Here is a 21,383-nt window from a genome sequence, read left to right on the forward strand (position 1 = left end):
AAATTAAATTACACTAACAGGCTAACCACTAGAGGGTACTATAACAACATAAATAAGAAAGAACCCGGCCTTTTTAACAGCTACTGCACCTTAAAACGTGTTTTGTTTCGGACAACTGGGTTCTTGACCGATGGTGCCTATTATTATTATTATTATTATTATTATTCATTTTTTATTTTTTTTAACCTTCATGTGTGGGGCCTGCCAAATAGACCAGCTTTAAGTTGTCTTCCAAATGTTGGCAGCAACACTCAATGGTATTTCAACAAAATGTGGTTTTATCGTCTTCCCGCCATTCTGGCCATATCCATTCATATTGTTGAGTAGAAGAAGAACGTCAAGGTGTGGTGCCCGTGACGACGGAGCTATTGGAGCTAATGTGCAATGCTCAGTCAGCTACTAAACGATAGATAATTGTGCCAATTTAAGGGATGTGGCATTCGGCTAACCTGATGTTTGTAATCTAGGCTGAGACAGTTGCGCTACCTTCCTGCTATTACATCTGCAGGGACGAAAGAAGCCAGAAAAGACGCCATCATAAGCTGCAGGTCATTTCAGCAAAGTCATCAAAGTGCAGCACGCTGAACATTTATTTCAATGATACTTTTTGTCACCTCAATTTGAAATGGTCTGAGCTATACTGTGTTCCAAATGATTATCCAACAGGTATTTTTCTCAGATTTTCCTGAACAGTCAATGCAAATGCACTCAGCATGAAGTCATTGACCATCAAAGAATAACTTTTTGTACAAACCAACCCAATGATGATATTCTTTTTGACAAAAAAACAAAGACAAATTGCCAATTACATACAATGAAGACATTTCATGAGTTGTAATAAACTGAAAGTAGTCCTTTGTTAAGTTTTCAGCATTGGGAGGTCACACTTGCTGAAATCAAAAGCTATTTCAATCAAATACATCTTAACAGGTCAAGTGACGTTTTAACTTCTTTGAGAGCAGCTTCACAATCCTCCCATGCATTGAACTTGTGAGTTTTTGGACAATTTGCCGACGGAGTGCGCAGAGGTTCAGGAGCTGAAGTCCCATTAACCAGGTAAAAGAAACACTCAGGCAGTTATTTTGCAAATCTTTATTGCTCAGTGAAATCGCGCTCCTATTTTCTATGATATTAAATTCAGGCATTTTTGTTTGCCACATGGATAGTTTAAGTTCAGCTTGATTCATTTGAAAGAGACCAACTCTGTGATTTTTTTTTTTTGTAAGAGTTCAAAATGTGTTAATTTAATCAATCAATTTCAATTTCTGAACCATGGATGAACGCATGGATTTTATAAGCAACACACAATATTTCACAAGTGTGCATGTATAAATAAATAAATATATATATACATATATATATATATATACATACATATATATACATACATATACATATATATATACATACATACATATACATACATATATACATATACATACATATATACATATATATATATATATATATATATACACATATATATATATATATATATATACACATATATATATACACATATACATATATATACACATATATATATATATGCGCTAACATCTTCATTTCAGATGTCAAGAAGTGGTTGCGGCTCCCATTAATTTCTTTTCCGTGGTGGAAATGGCTCAGAGGTTGAAAGGTTGCCGACCCCTGATTTCGATATTGTGCAAAGAGGAATGGTCTAAGAGCTCTCTTTTTGTGAAAGAATATAGGACAAGATAAGATACTGTTTTGTTGGAAAAAAGGGTGGTTGTACAAAGCATTAACATTAGGGGTGCTAATCATTCTGGCATACTTGATTTGATGTCAAATAATTATTTCTAAATGTGGGATTTGTTTTTTTGTCAATCCGCTTGAAACAATGGTTGCATTTTCCTCTTTTGTTATTCATTTATTTTGGTCCTATATTATTTAGGAAAATGAATTTATTAGAAGCTAAAGAACACATTTGAACCAGGTGTGCCAATAATTCAGGATGGCAACACACAGGCTGCAACTAACGATTATTTTAATCATCAATTAACCTAATGCTTATTTTATCGATTAATTGATGAGTCAGATCAAAACATGTTCAAGTTCCATCCCTTTATTGAAAACAGGACATTAATTCAAACTGACAGTCTAGAAATTGCACAAATGAGTCATGATTCAGTAACAGTTTTGTCTGTAAGATGTCCGAAGAAAAAAAAAAAAAAAAAAAGAAAATGAAAATGTTGATGATCAGTCTGCTTTCATTGAGGACTACAGAAATCTGAGAATATTTACTGTCGGGAAGCTGAAATTCCCCCCAAAATAAAGAAAATATCCAAACGATGAATCAATTACCAAAAATAATTAGATTGCGTTTATAATTAGTCCATGGTTGCGCCTCAAATATTTGGGGGGTACAATAGTACGAATACAGTAGTATCACATCGGTGAAATTAGTGACATAATATGATGAATATTTGTTCCTCATATTTTCTCTTTTTTTTTCACAACTGCATACCTACTTTTACGCAACCATGTATACCGTATTAAATGTGTTTGTAGCATTTAAAAGTATTTTGAAAGACCTTTAAAAAAATAAATAGAATAGTTATTTAGTGTACAGTACTGCATAGTGTATTTCTACATCGCGGATTTCACTTATTGCAGAGGTGATCTGGAACGTATACCAAAACCTATAGGTTGCATTCGTTCAAAAAAAAAAAAAAAAAAAAAAAAAAAAAAAAGTAAAGCACTTAATAGAAAAGTTTAACATAGTAGAAAAGTCAACGTACAAGTCTGTTACACACAACACTTTCCAACGGCTGGCCTCATATTCTTTTCAAAGCTCAAGAGTACAATCCATATTTGCTGTACAATATTACTATTTAACATGAGAAATTGTTCACTTTTTCAGTAATCAAACATTCTTTGCATAGATTTTGAAATGAGAGCGGTTTCAAATGGCAACAAAGGCCGCTTTAAAAGCCAATTTCAAGTCTGACGATGGAAACTCTCAAATACGTTTTATGCCAAATCGGTAGCGTTGCAGTGTGAAACAGAGCTCCCTCACCTGAGAGTGGACAAAAAACGTCCTTAACACAAACATTGCAAACGAGTACATGTTTAAAACCTGTGCAGAGAACTGAAAAGCGGTGAAATAAAAACACTTTAGGAAACATTTAAAGCTGACAAAGTACAACTTTGCAATTTTTCAGAATCAAAGATGCTTTCAGAATCAAGAGCCTTACCCCAAGACGATTATTGCAGCAGGTTATGCAACAAGATAAAAAGAATTATTCACACGGTTCAATTGCACAACACAATCATAACGCTCTAAGCATAATAGTCAATACATGATGGCTTCCGTCTTTGTTGTCGTCACGTATTTATGTAATGGTGCATGTACCTGCAGCCTGAATCAAAATATTTGAGATTCCAGCGTGCGTCAGAAAGATTGGTGGCTATGGAGGCATCGGCCTTTACCGATTCTGTTTCCAACTGTAATAAAAGAAAGCGAGTCTATTAAATTTGATCACTCAGATCTGAAAAGTCAAAATTCAAACTCAGCAGCACTCTATTTTGTCAACAACCAAATAACATTGTTTAGAGATTGGATTCGATCGTTTAAGCCTGGACAAAATCAGCGCAAAGTTAAATGTCTTGTTTTTTTTGTTTTGTTACGGTCCCAATGAGTTAGCATCAATCATTTCCACAACATAATACGGACCATCTGTGACGTTTGGCAGCTCTGACTATATTGTAGTATTGCTTTGAGCCATCATGCATCAGGAAATTGTACTTTACACCAACCTCACCGTAGCACTTTTGGGAATCGTTTTATCACACGAGTTCATATTGACAGCAAGAATTGTTAAAAAAAAAAAACAAAAAAAAAAAACAGACAGACAGACAAATAATGCTGGGCCCTGAGTGCCATACAATGAACGGACATGAACTATTTCCGTTGTAGGCTTCATTCAAAATAACCGAGTTCAGGGGTCACCCAGCTTTTGGAAACTTCTGGCCAAGGCCCGCCAGTTTTATACACACTTCTGAAATAAGAAATGTGCTCATATGTTCCCTTAATGTGAATATGTTATTATTGATGGTCAGCAAATGTTTACCTTTTTTTTTTCAGAAATCAGAAACGCAAGTCAATTGTTCCAGATGATTTTGGGGGGGTGGGCGCTGATTCAAAATCTGCCCTCATTTTCTTCATCAGCTTTGAATAACAATAACAACAGTAATAACACATATGGTAATATTAGTCACATAAATTAAAGCAGAATTTGAAAAAAAAAAAAATGCTTTTTTTCTTTTACAAGAATATGTTTTGGCAGCTCCACTAGACTAAAAATGGCATTCTGGTTCATATTGCGTTTGTGGAATAGGCGTTATGCAGCAAAATGCACCCATATTTATCCATTTCAGGGGGTGGCTATTTTGTCAGTTGCTGTCGACTGAAAGTGACAACACAACTGCTCGTGAGCCGCGATTGGTTGTCATTTTCAGTGACAAAATGGCCGCCCCCTGCGATGGCTAAAAAAACGGGTGCATTTTGCTGCTTCGCTCATATTGCACAAACGCAACATTAACCAGAATGCCATTTTTAGTCTGGTGGAGCTGCATATGTAGAGAGTTGAAATCAGATGTTTAAAAACAGAGACCCCTACAATTTATTTTGTTATTTGTATTTGTTTTCCCTAGTTTAAATTCTATAGTTTCTCACTCATTTCTAGGCAGCTAATCCACAGCCATCCACTAGGAGGTGCAGCGGCACTGCCGCTACTCTATGCCGCGAGGAATAGTAAATGCTCCTTCTGCGATGACAACAGCGGCTCAACGTGTGTCCCTCCTATTCTTGCCACAGGTTAGTCAATACACTCACAAGTCATAGAAATCAGTCTACAACGGCGTTAAAACATTAGTGTTGAGCACTTTACGTTCGTACGAGTGGTGATAAAGATCGTTTTTAGGCGCAAGTGTGTAAATGTGAGCATAAGCTGATGCTAACCATGCTAAAGCCAGCGGCCTCGGCCCGTGGAGTAGTGAGTGGGAAATGAAGAAACTACTAAACTGTCTGTTGAAATTAATTGACTTGCACTTCGGGAATATTTCCTCATGCATGTTTATTTCCTGGTCCATTTTTATAGCAGATAGAAGCATAAGGTTTAATGCCACGACTGGTAATATTTTCATGTAGTCATTTTGTACATTGAGCTATGGACGCATTGTAGAAAGCTTTAGTGGGGGAGAAGCGTCGGTTAAGGAGTATTGCACTTTTTTTGGTGAGACTGTTGTTGGAGAAAGGGTACAAATAAATGTATTTCTTTGATAAATGCAATTATTTTGTACCGATGATCAAACAACAGGATGTAAAACAATCAGTTGTACTAAAAAATACATTTCCAGTGGGTTCGTAACGCGTTAAAAATGTAATTCATTTGTTGAATTTTCAAATGTGAAATAGCAAAAATGTTTGCTTGACGTTATTTTATGTGGAAATAGTTATGAAGAAACTTTACAGAGAGGCTTTGTTTTATTGAATTTAATTTTATTAGACTTAATATATATTTGGGACTCAGGTTACAGCAATGCTTTGTACAACAAGACTGGAATTTTGATTTTTATTCTGTTATTGAAACCTGAAGTATGCCCTGAAGAGCAATAATAAATGTTCCTTCTGCGATGACAACAGCAGCTCAACGTGCATCTCTCCTATTCTAGCCACAGCATTTCACCGCACGATGAGGCGTCAAGAAATATCCAGTTAGCCCTCTAGCTACCGAAGCAGACCGGGCAACACAGAACATATTCTTGCAAATAATTTTGGGATTTTGTGTGTGTGTGTGGGGGGGGGGGGCGGGGGGGGGTGTCGACGTGCTCTTTAAGAGTTAGGTAGGGCAGCTCGATGATGACGTTTTTTTTTTTAATCACAATTATTTTGGCACTCATTTAAATCACGATTGTTCAAACGATCATGCATTGTTTTTGGTACAAAAATGAAAGAAAATGTTTTCATGTGAAAAAATATAAGAACACATAGATTTCTTTGAAACACTATGCAAGTTCCCTTTGGAGCACACAAAATTGAGCAAATTAGCTATTAGAAAATAAAAAAAAAAAAAGGTGCAAATGCATAAATTCAAGCATGATTTCTTTGCGTAAACAAACAATGTGCTGGATATAAATGCGTCTTAAGAATCCTTTTGTACGAGTATGCCAATTTTGTAATCGTGGAGTGTAATAATCGTGATTGCAATTGAATTTGGATGAATTCCAAAGCCCCAGGGTTCGGTTCAGCAACGGGTGGAATATTTTTCCTGAAAAGTCTTTGCGATAAAATTATAAAGCATGGTGAAATCCGCTTTTGTAGGTCAAACAAAAGTCAAACCTCTCAAAAATGTGATGTGCTATGGGGGGAAAAAAAAGGAAAAGCATTTTTAAATCAGCATAAAAAAATAAATTAGGGACGCAAAGCCATCTCTGATTAAAAATGTGCTGTTTGCCAGCGTAATTAATGATATTCATTTGGTGAAGCCATGCAAATGATTTCTCACGATAAGATGCAACACTTCATTTTTAGGAATCTCTACCAGTGTTGACATTTCCAAACGATCACGTCAACATAATTTGTAGAAATTCCCAATGTCCCATGACTGCTGAGCCAAATTCAGAACAGGCCACAACGCGGGCTACTCATGCGGTGCCTCTGTGGTGGCCTCTGGACTAGAAATTTCGCCATAATAATATATGAGAGAGAGAGAGAGAGAGAGAGAGAGAGAGAGACTCTCAAAGAATTTCACTGCACTTAAACTGCCAGACGTTCTCAGAGCCTCTTGTACCCTAACGTTTGAAAGAGGAGGGAAAAAACAACAAACAAACAAAAAAAGCAGAAATACATTCCTGGGATTGAACACAGTCCGGACTGTGAAAAGACGTTTTGGGCAGTGAATGAGTCAGCAATTCATTGCGTTGCCAAAAGTGGCAGGCCCACAGAAATTGGGCCCGATTGTTGTGGTACATTCTGTCGTTTTTGGGTGGTTTACAGAGGCTTGGAACAGGCACCTGGCTGCCACATGCGCAAATCCACCAAAATCTGGTTCAGCTTCAACTGCCACAAATTCCTGTCCTCCTTTGTGTCTGCGCTCAGCCAGTTTCTACATAAGAACAAAGACAACAAGCAGTCAGTCCATGGGAGGAACACATCGTTTTGTACATTCAGTGAAACTGCCCACACTGACGCTGTTGCGTATAACCAACGTGAATGTTTGATTGATTTCCTTTGTTAACAGTTTTCGTATGCCCCCGTTTTTGTGCCGGTTTACTTAGTCTGCCTTTGTTTCCGCCCTGCTCGTCCATTGTTTTTGACAGCTACTGGGTCCTAAAAGGGGAGGAATTCGGACCGGCCAATAGGCGATTACTATCTGATCCGGCTTGACGGATGGCGGAGGGATGCCCAGGCTGCAGACGGATGGCGATAAACGGGCCGGCAAATTTGAGTCAAATGCCCACCTATTCTTACCACCTTTATTGGTTATTTCGGAACTGACTCTTTTGGACCCCCACCCTCACTAGCTCCCCCTGCAGGCCCTCATTATCATTACCACTATCGGACAACTTTCCCATTGAAACCATCACCGGCAGACGCTTCCCTTGCACACACAAACAACGTGGTTTTAACAGTGGTAATCTAGTATATGTTAATACTGCTCATTCGTACCACCATGAGCGCACGTCCAGCACAATAATTAATCTGGCCGTGCTGAACGTGCGCTCCCTTTTAAACAAAACTTTTATCATAAACGACCTGATTTTAGACAATAATTTACATGGTATACTTTTGTCTGAGACATGGCTTGGTACAGATGCTCCAGTTGCTCTCAACGAGGCTTGCCCACCGAATTTTAACTTTTTATTTTCTACAAGGGATGGCAAAAGAGGAGGCGGGACTGCATCAATTTTTATTAATACTCTTTTATCAAAGGAGATCATTTTTAGCAGCTATTTATCGTTTGAACACCATGCCTTTGTTTTTAGCAGTCCCCCTATTCTCTGCATTACCGTCTATAGACCTCCCCATCATTCCACTTCTTTTATTACAGAATTTTCAGAATTCTGATCCATTTTATATTCCAGTTATAACAGGATATTAATAACTGGCGATTTTAATATACACATGGACAACATCTCGGACCCACTATCCAGAGATTTTTCAAACCTTTTAAACTGCTTGGATTTTAAACAGCACGTCTTGCAGCCAACTCACAACAGAGGACACACCCTGGATTTGGTTATAACCTATGGCTTGTCTGCTGGTGTGTCCTCTGTTGTTGACTTGGCAGTGTCAGACCACTACTGTGTCTATTTTAACATCGCCAGTTTTAACCATCTAGCAGTCCCGGTCAGAACAGTGAAGAAACGCGACCTATCTTCTGAGGTGGCTGCAAATTTTATCGAGATCTTAAAAAGCACTCCTGCTGACATTTTACCTGCACCCTGTGATCTTATTGTTGACAATTTTAACCTACATCTTAAATCATCATTTGATTCAGTAGCTCCACTTTTAATTAAAACAACAAAAACAAAGACTGTACCCCCGTGGAGAAACAATGCTATCAAAATATCAAAGAGAAAATGCAGGAGTGCAGAGAGGAGGTGGAGAAAAAGTAAACTTACAGTACACTATGAAATTTTATGCAAACAACTGAAATCCTACAATAAAACAGTAAAACTGGCAAGATCTTCCTATTTCTCAAACCTCATTACAGTCAATAAAAACAACCCCGGGGTTCTCTTCTCCACCTTTGAACTTTTAACTAGTTCTGATTTTAATAAGTCCCCACAGAGACCAACAGATGCTCTCTGTGAGGACTTTGCAGACCACTTCAGAAGTAAAATCGATGACATAAGATCCAGTCTTTTAGCCCGTCAAAACACAAGTTTTAATAAACCCGGACAATCATATTTACATGAGGAAACACTGGAAAGTTTTGCCCTGGTTGATGCAAGGACACTTGTTCGAGTTTTCTCCCAGGTAAACCCAACAACCTGCCTTTTGGATCCAATTCCCACATTTCTTTTTAAGACATTTTATGGATTTTTTGAAGAACAAATTTTAAATATAGTCAATTGCTCTCTTCAGACAGGCGTCTTCCCCGCTGCCTTTAAAACGGCGGTGGTGAAGCCCCTTCTGAAGAAGAGCGGTTCTGACCCGAGCGTTTTTAATAACTACAGACCCGTATCCAACTTACCGTTTTTAAGTAAGATTTTAGAAAAACTGGTTTTCATCCAGTTGAATCATTTTTTAAATACAAATAATATTTTGGAGAAATATCAATCTGGTTTTAGGATGAACCACAGTACGGAGACTGCTCTTTTAAGGATCTTAAATGATATTAGGTGCACTGCAGACGTGAGAAAACTCACAGTCTTGGTGCTACTGGATCTAAGCGCTGCTTTTGATACAGTAGATCACCAAATTTTATTAAATAGACTTAAAAATCTAGTGGGCATCTCTGGTACTGTTTTTGACTGGTTTTATTCCTATCTCACAGACCGATATTTCTTTGTAAGTATGGATACTTGTTCCTCTAAAACTCATGAAATTAAATGTGGGGTTCCTCAAGGTTCGATTTTAGGCCCCCTACTTTTTAATCTTTATATGCTTCCCCTCGGGGATGTCATCAGGGGACACGGCATCAGCTTTCACAGCTATGCTGATGACACGCAGCTGTATATTGCCGTGTCTCCTGATGACACAGGACCCATTGATACCCTTTTAAATTGCATTTTAGATATCAAGTCATGGATGGCAGATAATTTCCTACAGCTCAATCAGGACAAGACTGAGGTTTTAGTTATCGGTCCCGAAGGTCAGAGAGAGAAGCTTTTACCAAAACTACACATTTTTAATCCCTCACACTGTGTGAAGAACCTTGGCGTCATTTTTGACTCTGAGCTCAGTTTTATTCCTCATATTAAAAATGTAACCAAGATTGGTTTTTATCACCTTAAGAATATCGCCAGAGTCCGCCCGTTTCTCTCTCAGGCTAACACGGAAGTGCTGATGCATGCCTTTATTTCCTGTCGTTTAGATTACTGTAATGCCCTGCTCTCTGGCCTCCCGAAAAAGAGCATTTCACCACTGCAACTACTGCAGAATTCAGCCGCTCGGGTGCTGACGAGAACCAGAGGGCGGGAGCACATTACGCCAGTTTTGAAATTGCTGCATTGGCTCCCTGTGTGTTTCAGGATCGATTTTAAAGTACTTTTACTAGTTTATAAATGTGTTAATGGTCTTGGGCCATCTTATTTATCTGATTTGCTTTTATCATACCAGCCCTCGCGGATCCTGAGGTCCTCTGGCGCCGGCCTTTTATTTATTCCAAGGGTGAGGACCAAAATGCATGGCGAGGCTGCATTCAGCCGTTTTGGTCCTCACCTTTGGAATAGCCTGCCAGAGGATGTCAGGTCTGCAGAGACTGTTGATATTTTTAAGAGGAAGCTCAAGACACACCTTTTTAGTTTGGCTTTCAACAACTTTTAAATAATTTATCTTTTCTTTTGATTGAAGATAATTCTATGTTTTGCTTTGAATGTTTTAAAGCACTTTGAGTTGCATTTTTATGTATGAAAAGTGCTATATAAATAAAATGTGATTGATTGATTGATTGATATATATAGTATTGCAATTGTACGCGGTACTGCGTATTTTTTTTCCCGGTGTGGCCCTAATGCAGCATTCTACTGCTGGGCCCTTTCGGCGAGGTTCGCGCCGCAGGTGCTCATTTAGGAAAAAAAAAACAAAAACAAAAAATCAGATTCTTTGTGTAAGCGTTCATATCACGTTAGAAAGGCGACCTCGGTCTTGTCCGCTGTATGAATACGCGTGTCGCCAAACCCGCATGCGCACACGAAGAGACGACGTCACTCATCACGAATTGTCGGGGCATTTCCAAAGTGAAGCGTAGGGATGTAACGATTCACTCGAGCCCCGATCAGATTCGATTTTCAGTTCCCGATTTTCGATTCGATGTTTTAAAAATTGCTAGCATGCTTGTGTCTGTGCACTAGTGTGGCACTGCAGCCATCCATCCACCAACGCAATACGCCATTACGTTTGGCGTACAATACGATGGACACGTTCAAAATGCGTCGGGAACGAAAAAACGTGGAAAGGCATCATTTCCGAGATAAAATGAATCAATTTGTAGTCCAAATGGATTTGCCTCGATTAATCGAGGCAAATCCATTTCAAATTGCTTTTCGACTAATCGTTACATCCCTAGTGAAGCGATTAAGTAGGAGGTAGAAATAATTACAGTATTTGGGGAAATTTATGAGGTGAGGCTTTACTATCCCATTTCACGGAGACATCGCTAACGATGATGTCACGTGGTAGCCGCGCGTAAAAAATGAATCGATGCCAACCGTGGCTGAATGACTACCATCACCATGAATGCCCGCTTCATGTTTCAAGGGGGATTAAATTCAAGTCAAATATAAAGTCAATAGTGTTAGTCAAAACAACTTTGCAGATTCGATCCCAGCACTTTCCCTCTGCCTGCGCCGAGCGCATGTTGGGCTCCGGATGACGTCCGTGTCGGACATATGCGACCTGGCCGTCCAGACCGCGGTCGCATATGGGTCCAAAAAATTGGATACGTATCCGATTTAGGAGAACATATGAAAAGGACCCAGATTGGATTTGGGGAAAATAAAAAAAATCCCCAAAAAATCGTAATCGTGCCGTTCCAAAAAAAAAAAAGAAAAAGAAAAAATCGTAATCGAGCCGTTCAAAAAAATAATAATAATAATCAGACACGCCGCACATGGGCCCAAAAATCCGATCTGGGTCGCGTTTGCCTGCGGTGCGAACCTAGCCGAAAACGTACGTCTTTGTGCAACTTTATTGCCATTTACAGTATGAATGATCATCGGTAGGCTCCAGCACGCCCCGCGACCCTTGTGAGGATCAGCGGTATCGATAATGGATGGATGGATGACCATCGGTACTCACTTGGTAACACACATGGAGTTCTTGCATTGACTAACGAGTGTCTCTTTGTCGTTTTCTCTTTGTGGTCTGACGGTGACGAGTTCGAGTGTGTGTGGTCTGGCACAAAACTCTCGCTTGGCTGGTTCCACCCTGTCACTGATGCAGTTGGCTAGATTGATATGGCCGATGGGTTTCTGTGAAAAAGAGAGCGAGAGAGAGAGACTCAGGAGAGGAAACGCAATCATGAAATGTCCAAGCATTCAAGCATGCGACCACGTTATTGGCCTTTGTCAAGGTGTGACCCCTCTGACACGGCTGGCCTATTGGATTCTGCCAATGTATGGGCAATGTCTCCCTCCTGCTTCCATAACCCATTTGGAGAGCATTGCCAAAAGTTTGAAAATGCTCTACAAATGTTTGAGGAGAAAAAACACTCAGCGAGGCGCAATGGTTAAACTAAGGTGCATTCAGAGCACAGCAGACGGAATGTAAGGACGGAGGCGCTTTAAAAGGACGAGGACAGAGGACGATCCTTTTCATGAAGAATTGCGGAGGGACGCGGATGGAAGGCTCCCCAGGACGGACCGGCAAAAAGCTCTGCTGTAGCCAACGTTCAGTTCAGCCCGCCCAAGTGTCCCCTTTAAATATCAGGAACTTGGCAAATATTCTGACCTACTAGAGCACTTAAACTTTCCTTTCACTCATCCGAGCTTCAACTCATTCACTGCCATTGACGTATGGATTCGGCTTTTCACAGTCATTCAGTCCCAGGAACTTATTTATCTTTTTTTTCCCAAATGTTAGGGTCAAAGAGGGTCTAAAAATGTCTGGCAGTGAATTCAATGAGACACCCGAGTTGACACGCCAACACTCGCATCGTAGCTCACTTGCTGTACATTTTAGGGTATGGCTACCAAGACCTTTTTGTATATCGGGGTGCCTCCCGATTTTCATAGACTTGGGTAAAACGAACAAACCGCGACAGGGCTCCATTTTTTCAAACCCAATTGTGACAACTTTAAAAAGGTTGTTTTTGTTTGTTTGTTTGTTTTTTGCCCAGCCCAATGTTTGTGCCAGGTTTAGTGAGTTGTCGTTCATGTTTAGGCCTTCCAAAATGTGACTCATTTTGGAGAGTGATTTCACAGAAAGAAACGCATCCGTAAAGCGAACAGCGAACGCTGCTTGGGCCCGAATAATTACCAAACTTTTTTACCTTTCTCTTTTCATCATCGGGGTAAGTCCAATAGGAGATACAATATCCCGATAAGACGCACCATCTTCGGTGCCAGGCCCCAAAACCGCTAACATCCTCAAACATGGTCTAGAAGAAGCATTCGATTAGCACAATGAGTAGAAAACAGTACAAGCAAACCAACATTACTCGGTCTTGCACTCATTCATCATTTTCTATCCAGCCTATCCACATTAAGTGTCAAGGGTAAACTGGGGCCTATCCCAGCAGACTCGGGGCCAATCTGGACCGCTCGATGGCAGGGCAGACCTCCACTCACCAGAAAACCTTTTTCTTCCACCTTTGAGCCGACTTGGCACAGCATCCTGAGGTAGATGTGACCCTCCAGAGGACACACGAACGGGACCTTTTGGCCGGAGCAAATGAACGTGGTGACAAACAATGAAAAGTGTGGCAATATACTCCAAAACTGGATCGAACGTGAGAAGGACTCCCGCCACACAATCACTACTGTTGATGGTCGTCTCAGTTTTGCTGTTCAATATGTATCGATGAGGCGCAAAATGTGAATTTTGAAGCGAAAATAGCGATTTGAAACTGCGGCGGTGTACTTCTCTAAAAGAAACAAATCGGTAGTTGCAGCCCTACTCGAAACCAAGCACAAAATGAATAACCTCCGGCTCAAAGTGACGAATCAGACAAAACATTTACCTTCTCCAAAGGAAACTTGTGTTCCCCAATCGAAGAAAGAGTGAGCTTGCGATGGCCAACCCGGACAAAGTTGCTGGTACGAACGGCGCCTGGGCCACCTGGACTTGCAAGAACTTGGAGGAAAGAGTTACAATTTCAATCCTCATTCCAGGAACACTTTCAACACCAGCAAAAGTACAGAATCGAAACAAAGCATTTAAATGGTTTTAGTAGAATGTGTTCAAAATATGAATAAACGAGCTCAGTCAACAAATCTCCAAAATTGTCCAGAGTTGATTGCGATTAATCACATTTTTCTACGACCATTTTTACCGAGCTTGGAACCGATATTGACTTGAGTAAAATCTTGGAATGAATGTGGAAAAAATATAAAGGTATGTTTTGACACAGACTGTTCTAAGAGCTTTCTTTGACCTTTGAATACGATTCCTGTCCTGTAAAATACAACCGTTGAACGATGCACCAAAGACGTACAGCATTTGAATTTGGCTTTGCAAAGTGCGCAAATTATTTGGCATTTCTCCAATGAGCCGTCGAGCAACTTTTTAAAGTCAAACTGCGCCTTTGCATCACTGATTCTCCTCCAAGTTTGGCTGCGCACTGAGCAGAGGGAAGCTGCCAGAAGGAAGTGAATAAAACGCAGTTCATTTTCTTGAATGCGCGATCGAATTTAGAGTCATCTCCATCGTTAACGCTTTCGCTTTGACAGCCCTAGAATGAAGACATATTTATTCAAAGAGATGAATGTTGATTCACAAGCATCAAATTTTCCATTCTGATGATGACAGGTCTTTACCATTTGTATGAGAATCATTTTGAACATACCTGGTGGTTGACCACTTTTCTGAAAAACAAAGGGAAACATGAGCCGGCCGATTAAAAGAAAATGCAACATTCTGCAACACAAAGTGAGGACAGAGACAATGTACAAGTGACCGCCACACAAATGCACACTGAGCGAGGCATGAAAAAGACGTCCCCCCCCCCCCCCAAAAAAAAAACGTAGAATAAACACGGGTACAAAATATTGACAACTTCCTGGAGGTCGCTTGATTCATAAACAATGAGTTCCCGTTTTTTCTTCTTCATTAAGCTGTCATTTTTCAACATCACAATTCCAGGAGTTATGTGTCGTACCAGACAATTCACATTTTTATTACAATCCATTGGGGATGTAACGATTAATAAAAAATTGATTTAAAATGGATTCGCCCCCCATTCATCGATTCGATTAATCAAAAAGTCGAGTTGATTAAATTCATCGAGAAAATGATGTCAGGAAACGTTTTTTTCATTTTCGACTCATCGAAAATCGAGTTGATTAAATCCATTGAGAAAATGACGTCTTAGCGTTTTTTTTCATTTTCGACTCATCGAAAATCGAGTTGATTAAATCCATCGAGAAAATGACGTCTTACCGTTTTTTTGCATTTTCGACCCATCGAAAATCGACTTGATTAAATTCATCGAGAAAACGAGGGCTTGAAAGGTTTTTTTCATTTTCGACCCATCGAAAATGGAGTTGATTAAATTCATCGAGAAAATGAGGTCTGGAAACGTTTTTTTTCATTTTCGACTCATCGAAAATGGAGTTGATTAAATTCATCGAGAAAATGACGTCTCGAGACGTTTTTTCATTCCAGATGCATAGCACATTTTGAATGTGTAGGTCAAACGATGCTTTGGCGCCAAACATCATTGCGTACTGCGTTTGCGGACGGCTGCAGCACCACACTGGCGCACAGAGACAAGCATGGAAGCCATTTTTAAAAAAATCGAATCGAAAATGGGGAACTGAAAATCGAATGGAATCGGGGCTTGAGTGAATCGTTACATCCCTCCGATCCATCGTCCGTGTTGCCAAACCGGAAAGTTGTACAGCTAATGTTACGCCCGCCTCCAGCCAGAGCCATTGATATTGTTCGACGCGGCACGATTGACGCTACTCTGCGGCGGCAACGCAACACGTGAAACTAGACGATGACACAGACGGGAAAAAAAGGGGGGCTTCCGACTATTCCTCAAACATTTCCGAACCGTCGTTTGTGAATCGCCTAAAAAAGTGGCGGACCGGTGCGTCACGTGGGCGGAATGCCCAGCTCTGGTAAACGCTGCACAGTCGGGGATGTCGCAATGTGGGCAATATCGCGACCAAAAGCTCATGGTTTGGTTTTATCGCAGCATTGATGTCACAGTTTGATATGTATTGCAATATTGTGTGAAGGCTCACACATCCCAAAAAGAGGCGGGTTAAAAATAACAGCATTTGGGCTCAAAGGCGGACCAATCCACGAATTGGCCCACTTTGACCCATCACATTTCATGCGGACTGAAGTAGTGGATCGGTGCATTTCTGACCCAAAACGGTCTTATTTTTAGCCCAAGTGTTTTTGGAGTGCAGTAAAAAAGTCAAAGTTGCCACCAATCAGTCAGACCGGCCAATATTTTTCAACATCTCCGTCGGCCCGCTTCAGCCGAACACAGCGTTGCGAACTACACGGACCAGGATACTTTGCGCTGCGGAGCCGAGCCAAGCCTATTTCTTTGCGAATGCTGTTATTATGTACAAAAAGGGAATATTGTGATTTTTTTTTTTTCTTCTCCCCTTCATATGAGCTCCTTTTTTTAACAATGTCATGAGCTTTCAGACAGTATCGTGAGCTTCTTCTTAATGTGTCGCCAAGCTCTCCACAACATTGTGATAATGATCGTGCGCGATATGATGGTATCGGGACATCCCTACTATACAGTCGATCGAGAATCTCCAGACTTGCTAATAGTGGGAAAAGAAGAAAGAGAATCCGCTGAAGATTAAAGACGAAGATGCTTTCAGTTTCCAAACCTTACCGTGATAGCCAGAAATCTCTTTGGGGTGATGGCCTGAAATTGAAAACATTTGGCACTATTACTATTTTGTCAAAAATCGCAACAATTTTGGCCTTTCTCAAGAAAAACATCAGCTCCGTTTCTGTTCTGGCAGTGTAAACTGGTACGTAGGCCACCCACAAAAGCTGAAATGCTTTCATAATTGTTCATGCTGGCATCCACAAACGTACTCGGACAAACATCCATGACGCCAATTCTGACTTGCTGGTAATATTCCGGCCCCCAAAGTGCACGTACCTTTGACTTGCCGGGTTTCTTCTTCTTGTCACGACTCATTTCACGCTTTTGAATCTGAGGAGGTCAAAAGTCAAAGAACGGTTGGTCCAACTCGCAGAAACATTGCGGAGCGCTAAGGGCCGAACGATTAATTGCCGCCGCCGTTATAAGGCTTGATTTCGATTGACATGCCTTGGAAGTTTTTACCTCAGCATTCTATGACGCATAATGCACAACATATCTGATATTATAACATATACATATATATATGTATATATATATATATACATATATATATATATATATATACGTATATATATATACATATATATGTATATATTGTTGAAAAAAACACATTTGAAAAGGCCGTCGGAAGAAAACTCTTATTGCAATCGCAATTTTTACCAATAGAAAACAACAACAAAAACCTCCCAATGACATTCTTTTCCATTATCCTTCAGCCCTATGGCGCACCTCTCTAAAAAGGTCAATGTCATGGACTTTCCCCCAAAAATAAGATTTGACGTGACATTTGAAGTCAATATAGTTTGCAGTTATACCTCTCGTGCCTCCGCAACGTCGTAGATTTTTAACCACTTATTTTTTGTTTGGTTGTTTTGTTTGTTTTTATTTTTTCAATTTATTTGAACGGTATACGGACAAGACTGAATTTAAAAGTTGAGCGCCTTCAGTGTAGCAACATGTTGTGCCAAACTACAAGTCTTTAATCCCTCACATTGAGTGAAGAACCTTGGCGTCATCTTTGACTCTGAGCTCAGTTTCATTCCTCATGTTAAAAATGTAACCAAGATTGGTTTTCATCACCTTGAGAATATCGCCAGAGTCCGCCCGTTTGTCTCCCAGGCTAACACGGAAGTGCTGACGCATGCGTTTATTTCCTGTCGTTTAGATTACTGTAATGCCCTGCTCTCTGGCCTCCCCAAAAAGAGCATTTCACCATTGCAACTACTGCCGGATTCAGCCGCTCGGGTGCTGACGAGAACCAGGGGGCGGGGGCACATTACGCCAGTTTTGAAATTGCTGCGTTGGCTCCCCGTGTGTTTCGGGATCGATTTTAAGGTACTTTTATGAGTGTATAAATGTGTTCATGGTCTTGGGCCATCTTATTTATCCCATTTGCTTTTATCGTAGCAACCCTGGCGGATCCTGAGGTCCTCTGGCGCCGGCCTTTTATCTATTCCAAGGGTGAGGAGCAAAATGGCTGAGTGCAGCCTCGCCAGGCGTTTTGGAATAGCCTGCCAGAGGGCGTCGGGTCCGCAGGGACTGTGGATGTCTTTAAGAGGAAGCTCAAGACACACCTTTTTAGTTTGGCTTTGAACAACCTTTAAATCATTCATCTTTTCTTTTGATTGAAGATTATTTTGATCTTATCTTACTGATTTGAGTTCTTGGACTATACTACTGTTCTGTCTTTTCGTTTTGTTGCTCTCTGCCGTTGTCAGCTTTTAGCTCCAGTGTTTCCTCATGGGGGGGGGCCTCCGCCTTGAGGGAGGGGTGGCTGCCCTTCCCGCGGGGGCTGTCATCGCAGGGACTCCTTGGGTCCGGGCGGCCGGCGGCCTCTACGCTTTGTGTGGGGTCGGCCCGTCTAATCCGGGCTGGGCTCTCTCTATGGTGGTGGCGCCCCTGTGGCCGTGGGCTCCCCTTGGGTACCCTTTCCCCATATGGTTTCTCTGTGCCTTGTCATGTCTTTTGAACACATTTGATCAGGTTGTGCACTTTGTGTGGGTGTGTGTGAATGAGTGCTGATGTAGTAGTGGATATCTGTCTTGGGTTTGTTGGGAGGGAGGACGTGAACGGATTTTTTTTTTTTTCCGTTTAATGTTTTGCTTCGGATGTTTTGCAGCACTTTGAGTTGCATTTTTACGCATGAAAAGTGCTGTATAAATAAAATGTGATTGACTGATTGATTGAACAAGCAGGGAATGTAAACGTGACTAGTGATTATTTTGGTGTTGAATCCGTATAGGACATTTGCAAACAGCTGCTTTTACTTGGGGAAAACAACCACCCGCACTTCACCTCTATTTTCTGATGTTACAGATCACAATAGTGACAGAATCCTGATTCGCTTGTGAATGTTGCAGCAATGCCCCGTTTTTGAACAATTAAGCGAATGAATGGTCAACAGACTAAAGCAATTTTTTAGAAAAAAGAAAACGGTAGCCCTAAAATGGAACATTTTACAGCAAATGCTCGGGATGCAACGATTAATCGACCCCAAAAAAACCAAACAACCCATGAATCCATTCGCATCGAGACGACTCGAACTCGGAGCCCTGTACAGCAACACCTATCAAAAGACACACATACCTAGCCTAATGAGTGGACACGACACAACGGCTGGATGCTCCGCGCTCAACTGTTTATTCTCCGTTCCCCCCTAAACGTACCGGGCATAGATGAACATGTCGCAGTGACATCTAGTGGCCTGGAATGCTACCTTTGGCAATCTATGCGGGCAGAGTGCCACCCAGTGGCCTGCATATCATGACGGTGCCTTTCCGAAAATGAAAACACGGACTCACTTGCTAGCAGCAAGACTCTCTCGGCCTCGGCCTCCACTTGGGAACCTTTCCCACGTTCTTCATCCGTGCAACGGTTGAGAGCCTGGCCGGCCTGGTGGATGACGCTTTGCTGCAGGTTCATCTCATTGGCGGAGTAAGTAGAGCCACGGTGGTATTTGCTTTGCTCGTCAATTCCAAAGAATATTTTCAGCCATTTCATTTCAAACCTTCAACTTTTGTTTGACGCTAAACAAGCTGGAGCCTCGGACTTCCTCCGCTCTGTGGCAAACATCTCTTTTCACCATCACCCCCTTAGCACTAGCGCAGACACGTACACGGCACATGTTAGGGGCGGAACGGTTGACAAAATCTATCGGCTGTCGGGGGAATCGAGTATGTCAGGTCAAAACTGAAAGAATGGGGGGGGGGGGGCAGCCTGACATCCGACACATCAACATGGGAGTCCGAGCTTGAAAGCGGCTTGGATTCCCGCTGCAAAAGAGGACACGGGACTGGTTCCAATGCCAACTTAGTAGAGATGTAAGCATTCATCGAAAATCCCTTTAAAATCGATTCGCTCCGATTAATCGGAGCGAATCGATTTTAAAGGGATTTTCGATCAATCGCTCAAATGTATCGAGAAAAGGATGCTCCGAACGTTTTTTTTTTCATTCCAGATGCAGAGCACATTTTGAATGCGTGGATCAAATGATGCGCTTGCGCCAAACATCATTGCGTGTCATTGTTTGTGGATGGCTGCAGAATAGGGATGGGCCGATAAATAATAAATCAATCATGAGCACATTTAAAACTAAGTTGAAATCAAAACAAAGATACGCCAAAGGGTAACATTTGCCATTTAGAAATTTGGGAGAACTTCATTTACTGTGGAAAACTACATGGAGCCTGCTCCGTGAACTCTTTGTGAGAATTTCAGAGCAACAATGTTCTGTGTCTTGTCAACAATGACTTGTTGTAATAATAATGTAAGAAATCCACAGTATGCGAATCTGAAAAATGGTTCCATAAACATATGCTTAAAGACGTTTCAACACAGCTGAAAGAGTTTTCATTTGTTTTTAGATTTTGACGCCAATCTTTTCCTTTTTACCGAAAATGAATATCGGCTCCTAATATCGGTCATCGGCCTCCTTGACTACTACTAATCGGTATCGGCCCCGAAAAAAGCATATCGGTCCATCTCTACTGCAGAACCACACTAGTGCAGGGAAACAAGCATGGTAGCAATTTGTAAGAGATCGAATGGAAAATCGGAAACTGAAAATCGGAAGCTGAAAATCGGAAACTGAACATCGGAAACTGGAAATCGGAAACTGGAAATCGGAAAGGAATCGGAACTTACATCCCTACAACTACTAACTAATTCATCAACATTAGTCAGTAAATGTTAAAAATAAAGTGAGCAACTAGCAACGTACCTGTATGGTCATCTATGATTGTCATCTGGCACATCACTGCTGTCAGATGTGGCACTTCTTGGACCGGCTCTCTGGAGTTGAGAAGATTGGCCAACTTTGTCCGGAGTGTTATTCTTTTACGATGAACGAACTAGCTGCAGTCGAAAAAGAAGAGAATGCTTCGTGTGGCTGGCAACTGTGTCATATTTCGGTCAAGCGCTGCTTCTCGACCTTCACTGAGCCAAGGCGCATCTTTCACGTCGGGAAAAAGTTCACCGCACACCACTTAGCAGAACGATTCACAAAAAGTGGATATGCAGACAGATATCGAACACAAAAGTTGGTCAACGCAAATGGATGCCTCAAAACTGTAATCAAAATCGGACTTGCGACGGCCGGGACTCGGGGTGGGAATCTACGGGTAGCTCACGATCCGATCCGATTCAGAGCCCCACGACTCGATT

The 21,383-nt window shown here is 41.1% G+C and overlaps 1 protein-coding gene across 1 annotated transcript; it reads right to left on the reverse strand.

Moving 5' to 3' along the window:
* Positions 1 to 5,876: 5,876 nt before the first annotated feature.
* On the reverse strand, positions 5,877 to 17,059 carry LOC147125821 (anillin-like). The gene is made up of 8 exons (XM_086023251.1): positions 16,998 to 17,059; positions 16,722 to 16,754; positions 14,700 to 14,718; positions 13,875 to 13,987; positions 13,483 to 13,569; positions 13,185 to 13,292; positions 11,993 to 12,165; positions 5,877 to 7,130 (listed from the first exon to the last, which is right to left on the reverse strand). The coding sequence occupies exons 1-8, from the start codon at positions 17,034 to 17,036 to the stop codon at positions 7,016 to 7,018; spliced, it is 687 nt and encodes a 228-aa protein (XP_085879377.1). The 5' UTR covers positions 17,037 to 17,059; the 3' UTR covers positions 5,877 to 7,015.
* Positions 17,060 to 21,383: the final 4,324 nt, after the last annotated feature.

This window comes from Filicampus tigris, unplaced genomic scaffold, assembly GCF_054856515.1.
Source record: "Filicampus tigris isolate MCC_2025a unplaced genomic scaffold, RoL_Ftig_1.0 HiC_scaffold_33, whole genome shotgun sequence".
NCBI classification, from domain to species: domain Eukaryota; kingdom Metazoa; phylum Chordata; class Actinopteri; order Syngnathiformes; family Syngnathidae; genus Filicampus; species Filicampus tigris.

Bases quoted from the DNA above. Each gene is read 5' to 3' on its own strand.
- LOC147125821 (XM_086023251.1), bottom strand. From the start codon at position 17,036: ATGAGTCGTGACAAGAAGAAGAAACCCGGCAAGTCAAAG. The intron at 16,755-16,997 runs GTACGTGCACTT...TTTCAATTTCAG, and splicing joins AGAAACCCGGCAAGTCAAAG to GCCATCACCCCAAAGAGATT. The intron at 13,570-13,874 runs GTAAATGTTTTG...TCCGGCCAAAAG, and splicing joins ACAAGTTTCCTTTGGAGAAG to GTCCCGTTCGTGTGTCCTCT.